General features: G+C 46.5%; 1 protein-coding gene across 1 annotated transcript; it reads right to left on the bottom strand.

The window, feature by feature from the left end:
• Window positions 1–1293: 1293 nt before the first annotated feature.
• Window positions 1294–6362, bottom strand: RCOR1 (REST corepressor 1; the record flags this gene model as incomplete). The annotated part of the gene is made up of 5 exons (XM_010190659.1): window positions 1294–1660; window positions 3623–3852; window positions 4362–4419; window positions 5079–5156; window positions 6168–6362. Coding segments are annotated over 5 exons (603 nt in total), but the record flags the coding sequence as incomplete, so codon positions are not given.
• Between the last annotated feature and the right edge of the window lie 1018 nt (window positions 6363–7380).

Raw genomic sequence — 7380 nt, 5'->3', positions numbered from 1 at the left:
GCACAGAGCACAGCACAGCTCAGCAGCGCAAGCATCAGCACCAAATTGGGGGCCAGGCTCTGAGCTGCAGCCCCTCTGCTGCAGCCCAGGCCGTGGTCCAGCTCTTTTCAGGATACGGTAAGAGGCTGCACATCGCTGCGTGCCGTCTTGGCTTGAACCCTCTGCAGAGAGGCAAAAAAGGTCCTTTTTTCCCCCCCTGCAAAGACCCCTGGCGGTTTCCTCCCAATGAACCATTTTTAAATGCTTTGTGACTAGTGTTATTTCGCAGCTTTCCACTGGCCAAGCAGTAATACTGCTGCTGCAAACAGCAACCTCCTCGTTCGAGGCGCCTCGTACTGGTTCCAGTTCAAGCCAGCTACAGGGACCACACAGCACAGGGCACCCCCCCGAGCGGAGGAGGGCCGGGGGTTCGAAAGCTGCATGCACCAAGTATTTGGAAAAGCACCTCTTGAGATTTTTTTAAATTGCATATTTTGGTTCAGAACGTGAAAGCGATGTGTGCTTCGGGAAGGGTTCAAATGGCCAATGAATTTAACCCGGTTCTTTGCCATTAAACTCCAAAGAGACCCCCAAAAAAACCCAAAAAAGCTACCGGGAAGTTGGATTTTTGGGCTCCAACCCTTGGCCAGACTCGCAGTGGGAGAAGGAGTTTGATGTCTTTGGCAAACAGCGCCCTGAAGAGGAATGAGACACTGGGACAGGAAGCGACCTATGGGAGCCAAATGTAAAAAAGGCACATATTCCAAAAGGAGAGGCACCAGAGAAAGTTGTTTTGACTTAATCCCGCAGAGGATCAGGAAAAAGAAAGTCGGGTAGCACTCATTTAACAAGTTACAATGCGAACGCTGAATGCCAGGGGTTAAATAGCGCGTCAAACAGTTCCAGGTTACGCATTCCCTTTTGCACTAAAGAAAAGCCGTTAAAATATACAGGAATAAAACGCTCAATTAGGGAGCTTTCTACGAAGCAAGCGCGCACACAGCGGAAAGAATTGCACAAACCAGACGCGTGATGAGTTACGTTTACAACCTTGGGCTGACCAAACCTCCGAAACCGCATCTCCCATCGCGATCGCTCCTCAACGCATCCTGGGCACCTCAGAGCCAACCTGACAGCGCCGGCATCTGCGCAGGCCCCTCCTTTATAGAAAGCTCGCTAAGAATAGTGTCATCGGACGAACACACGGGAAGCGGCGACCACAAGGCCATGCACAGATAGGTACTCGTGCCCTGCGGACCATTACACGAAGCCCTAACGTGTCGAGTTACTGAGGAGCTCCTTGTTTTCGCAGGTTGGTCAAAATTTACAGATGGGCGTTACCGGTTCTAGAAATCCCCGTGCTTAAGCAGGACGTTGGTGAAATGGAGAGCTGAGCTACCTGGGTGCTTTTTTGTTTTGTTTTGTGGTTTTTTTTGGAAAGAAAAGTGGAGGCAGGATGGAGGAATGAGGGGAGATTAAGGCAGATGTAGCACAGGACTGGAAGCGTTTGCCTTTTTTCTTTTTGGTAATAGCTGCTTGTCCACAGATATGATGCAGATGGCTGTCTGAGGTTTGCTAATACCTGATATCCTGGATAACACAGTAGTCAACACAAATTGTTCTAGGCTACAGCACCTTCTCACGAAGCAGATGCGTATCTGACATCAAGAACAGAAGTAGCCTGCAAGGAAGGGGGAGGGGGAAGAAAAAGGAGACGTTTAGTTTACAAAAAATGAATATACCCAGACTTTCTTGCAGCTCCAAACTTCACCCTGGATCCACAACACACAATGCTGGCACACGAGAGGAATTGCAGCCGTTTCCCCTGCTCTGAGCCACACTGGGATTTTGAGGAGTGTAAACGCACCAGGCTGGACGTGATGCTGCTTTGTTATCAGCACTCTCACCTCCCCCTCCAAAAAAACCCAACCAGAGCAACCAAAAAAAAAAGGAACTGTGGCCACTTGCTATGAAAATGCAGTGGAGGGGAAAGCCCAGAGCGCTCAGAGGGTGACAAAGCTCTCAGCAGGCTGGTGGCCAGGGGACAAGGCACCCCAGGGACTTCAGTGTCGGGCCAGCAAAGTCTGCTCCTGGCCACTGAGGTCTGAGTCTGCCTGCCTTGACCAGTCACCTCTGCAGTGACCCCCATGGTAGTGCGACCAGGAAGCCCCTCCTAGCCCACACAGGTCACTTATGTGACAATCCCAAATCCACTTTGTCCCCAGAACTGCTCAGAGGGACACCCAGCACCCTCCAGCACTTGCTCAGCTCCAGCCTGGGCACTTCCCATCACGAATTTGGGGCTCACCAGACCTCACTGTCACACCCCCACTCTTCCTCCTCTCCTCTGCTAATTCATCTGAGACCCTCACTGCTCCAGCTTCCACACTCCACGTCCTCCTGCAACCCTTTTCTTCCTATCTGGAGTGAGACTCCCCTTTTTTGACTGTAACCTTCAGGAATTAGGGTGTATTTGAAGAATCTCAGAGAGGAAAAGCTCTGCACCACCAACAGGCACAACTCACTGGGAAAGGCGGTGACAGGAGCCACACATCCCAAATTCAAATCTCCCAGTTCTGCAGGAATGGGACAATTTCACCCCCACCCTTCTGAGAAGGCAAGTTTTAGAGTCTGGTTTTGTTCAAGTCGTATCTTTGGACCTAGTCCCCACATAAAAGCACCTCTGACAAACACATTATTGGGATTTGTGAAGCAATGAAGTTCTGTTCCCTGAATACCTGAACACATGAGTGAGCCAACCATCACAGGGTAACAAAAATAGGGAGTACACTCAGAAGCCTTCAGTCCATGCGAGACCAAAATCCACCTTACGCTGTTGACTGTGCTTGCATTTAGAAGATACGGCTTTTGTGCCAAGCTGCCTTATAAAATGAGCCCAAAGAGAGCCCTAGATCAGACATGTGTAACATGCAAACCTCCACTGGGGTTTTCTTTTGCAAGATTGTGTTAATATTCCAGTTCTGTGACTAACTTTCATACTTAAAACACTCTGCAGTCTCTTAGTTAAGTTTAAACACACATTGTCTTTGCAGAAGAGTTAACTCCGTGAAGCTCCATCATGGACAGGCTGATTTTAGAATTTCTGTCTTCACAGAAACTGCTGTAAAACCACGGAAACTTTGCCTCTGGGTGATTCCAGAGGGAATTTTCACACACTGGACTTGTTTATAGCTTTTTTCCCTTCCCCTGAGTGAAACCATCATCAAAAATGAAAGAGCAGAGTGGACAGTCCCACAAAGCCCAACCTCCAACAGCTTAGAGAAGCGAGCTGAAGGAAAACATCCCAGATGTATGGGAGGCAGCGACACGTCCACGTGCCGATGAGATACAGCCACCGCACAGTAGATGTTCTCTTTCCACTTTCATACGTGTCTGGAATTCCCAATTCCCAACATGACTACTGGAATCTGTCTATCCAGAGGAAGTGAAATATGCTCAGGTTGAAGACTGTCAATAGTGGCATTTGCAGAGCATTTTTATATATATATTTATATATATTTAATGTATATGTGCTTGTGGATGGATGGATGGATAGATGGATGGATGGATAGATACACACACACATCCTTAACTGAACTGAGCTCAGATTGGGAATTTTATGTGACTCTTAAACTGGATTTACCTCATCTTCCTCTTCGGACATTTTAGTGGAATTATCAGGGGATTTTACAGGCTTCTGGCTATTGGTTCCGTTTGTCTCCTCTTTGCCATGCTCTGCCTCCCACTCCTGTAGAACTTCATCTATGTTGAAGCGACGCCGATAATTTACAAAAAAGTTTTTCACTTGCACCACAGATTTGTTTCCAATCACATCAGAGATTGCTTGAAAGTCTCGGCCGTATTTCCTGATTGCTGAAAGCAACGAGAAAGAAAAGCAAAAGCAACGTTTAATTTCCACAAAGACCACAAATCAGGCTCAAGTCACAGCATAAGGATCTGAAGCGGAGCTTCTGTCAACGTTTCAAGCCTTACTCAGACTAATCCAGGAAAAACAGTGTCTAAATTGGGGAAGAGACAGTTAAGACTTGCCTTGGAGAAGAAAATGGAGCTGTAGTGAAGATGGGCAGAGCCAAACCTAGCAGAGTAAATCTGCCTGCACTGAAGTTAGGCAGGCAAAGAGCACAGCAGTGGCTCCAGCAGAGTTTCACTTTCTGAAAGCTTGCACAAGCAGAGATTATTTGCAAGCATTCAAATCATGCCATTTATGCTGAGGAGGGGAAGGGGGATATTGTTTCCTTGTTCAGCTCTGCTCTTTGGGCATTAATACCCAGCAAAGTAAAATCCTGCATTTGCCACTGAAGGGAAACACGGCTCTGAAATGCAGCAGAGTTTTGATTACAAACAGACTCGTGGTGCCGTACCTTGCACAGCAAGAAGCTGCTCATCTGTGGTCCAACGTGCATTGAATTTCTGAACAACCTAGACATAAAAATCAATTAATAAAATCAGCTTAACTTCATTTACATAAGCAACAACTTTCCCTTTTATCTGAGCTCATCAAAACCTCCCCAAAACACAACAAGGAATTAGCTGCTAGTCGAACTATGCCATCCCTTTTAGCAGCAGCAATGTTTTCAATGTAAAGAGCTGCGTGTGGCATTCGTTCAATTAAGTGTGACACTCACTGCGCTTTTAAATCACGGTAACATGAAACGATGGGGAATGGCCTGAGCAGATAACCAAGAGCCACGGCTTCCACAGCACCCACTTGATTTTATCACAGACACCCGCTGCAATCCTGGTCAAATTATTTCCAGCGTGAGGTGCCAGAGTTGGAAGGAAAACAGCAAAAGCATCAAGTGCCAAGAGAAGGATGGGCCATTAGCAGCCTCTCCTACGTTTCTCGGTATTTAAGGCAAAGCAAGTACCTCTCTCACAAGGGCAGATGGATACAACTTGATTCTCATCTCCCATTTCCACTACACAACAACAGTGAATAAATACGGTAACGGTCTTGATTCACACGGACAATTAATAGGACATTGGTGCCAGTTTACTGGCCACATAAATAGCCTTGGTATGTGAACATGGATTAGGGTTTATATCCATAATAAACGAGGGTCAGAAAATGATCCCACCTCTGGAAGTCGGTATTGTTCTATACCGCCTTCAAGTTTTTCTTTGAGTGCGCTGTTTGTCTGCTTGATGTTCTGAATCTGAAAAGAAAGTTACATCCCTTTAATAAGGAATAATAATAAGAAGAAATAATAATAACAAAGAATACGGAATAATAATAACAACAACAATTAACAACAATAAGGAATAATATCATCATCATCATCATCTCTGCCTTCTTCCAGCAGCCCCAGCAGGAAGCCCACGAGCTCAGCACTCCAATTTTGCTCACAACCTCCCTTTTCCAAAAAGAAAAGTTTATGATATTGGAATAAAGCAATGCAGGAGCAGCTGGCACATCAGGAAATCCCATTTAATTTATTCTCTCCTGTCTGCAAGTTATTCAGAGCAAGAACTGCCCCAGCTTCCAGGTCTGTAGAGCCCAGCATAAGGCAGGCCCTGCTCACAGCAAGAGATGAATCGACGAGCTCCGCTGCTCCCAGAGTGCCAAGAAAAAGGCTCCAGGCCAAAATACCAATTTTATTAAGTTTAATAACGAGCTTGAGCCAGATCTCTGCTTTTAAAACAGGGAAAATGCTCAGATCTAGGAAACAAACTCATGTAGTAAACCTGTCCTTACTAACAGATATTTGAAAAACATCTGTTTACAAAGGCAGATCCATCAGGGAAGCAAGAGGTAGGTACAAAAGTTTGTATGATGCCTAAGAAAGAATAAAACCAGCAAATCTGCCTGTTCCAAAAGTACCACAGGAAAAGGCAAAGGACATTGCTGCAGATGGAAATCAGATACTGCCAAAACCAACGTCTTCTGAGGGACGCTCATGGTTAAGCACAGGGAACTCTGAAGTGAAATAAAAGATGTTCTTAAGTCAGTGCTACGGACTTGTCCTTGCTTCACTTTAGGTACAGAACTTGTTTGTGTCCAGAACTAAAACACGGGGGATGTAAAGCACAGGGCCGCAGCGGTTTCTAGCACAAGGCCAGCAGCTTGTCAGTGAAGCCACATCATGATGTACATAACCACTGCTAAGCTACAAACCCCTGCACTGCCACCAAAACCAGTGGTTACTCTGCAGCTACGCCATCCCTACCTGGCGTTTGATGGAGACCAACTCCATGTCCAGTTGTCTGAGTACAGTGGTAGCAGCTGTGGCGTTGGCAGAAACGGCCTCCACGTCCTCTTGGGACAGGAACATCCCTTTGGGAGGTTTCCTCTTGGCCCTGTTCTTGGCCTGCGTGCTGTGCTTCTCCTTCTTCACCTGAGGAACGGCTTCAGTGGGTGGCACCTGCCAAACAGCAGATATTTCTTTAAAGGTCCCTTCCAACCCAAACCATGCTGGGATTTTATGACTTTTAGCCACCCTGGTGGCTGGTTGTTTTCAAACGCTGAAACCTCTTGTCTTGATTTCACCACCAGGCCTCAACACAGCGCTTTAACAGAGCACCAGAAGGAACCACAGCAGAGTTTGGAGACAAGGGAAGAGCACAACTGGAGGAGTTTACAGAGTTTTGTTTTTCTACACGTCAGACACGAGACAGAATAAACCAAATTTACTTAAAGGTTAAAGGTGCAAGGCGACTCCACAGTAATTCTTAGATCATTATGCAGCTTCTTGGAAGTCAAATGTTCTTGCATAGCACTGACAGATTAACTCTCCCCATTAAACTGATGCAGTTTTGCCCCCAGATAAATTTAAGTCTCTATCAGAAAAGGGAATATTTCACTCACCACTAATTATTTTTATGCCTTCTGTCTAAAGCAAAGAATTAGGCGCGCATCTCCAACGGGTAAATCAGTTCAGACGCTCTACTACAGACCCATTGGGAGCACAGCTGATTCCCCAATACCAAAACCACTTCTGCCAGACCTTATTTTCAACACCCAACTCGTACCCAAGATTTATCACCCAGTGGCTGGAGCCTGGCCAAGAACACAGAGCAGAAGGGTGATGGGGAGAGCAAAAGGGGAGGTCGCACATCTGAGATCTTCCGCTCGATCACTGCCAGCTCTGAACACATTGGCTTCACTTGGCGCTATTGTCTCTCTCCTAATTTGCAGCTACTTGTAGCCTCTACATAGTCGAATTTGCTCATTAGAGACCATTAAAATGCTCCCATTCAAGCACACAAAGCTCTGCCTCCAGAAGACTGAGCACCCCAGCACAGCTGCCAGATAAAAGGTTGTGCCTTCTTCACAGGCTCGATGGCCAGAGCCACCCAGTAACACAGAAAACTGGCCGCTCTCAGCTTGCTTCTTTCCTCCTTTAGTGCAAAAGACTCCATGTCCTTAACACTAAATCACCA

The sequence above is a fragment of the Mesitornis unicolor genome, unplaced genomic scaffold (genome assembly GCF_000695765.1).
Source record: "Mesitornis unicolor isolate BGI_N332 unplaced genomic scaffold, ASM69576v1 scaffold24730, whole genome shotgun sequence".
Lineage (NCBI taxonomy): Eukaryota > Metazoa > Chordata > Aves > Mesitornithiformes > Mesitornithidae > Mesitornis > Mesitornis unicolor.
This window is presented reverse-complemented; position numbering and strand designations above follow the sequence as displayed.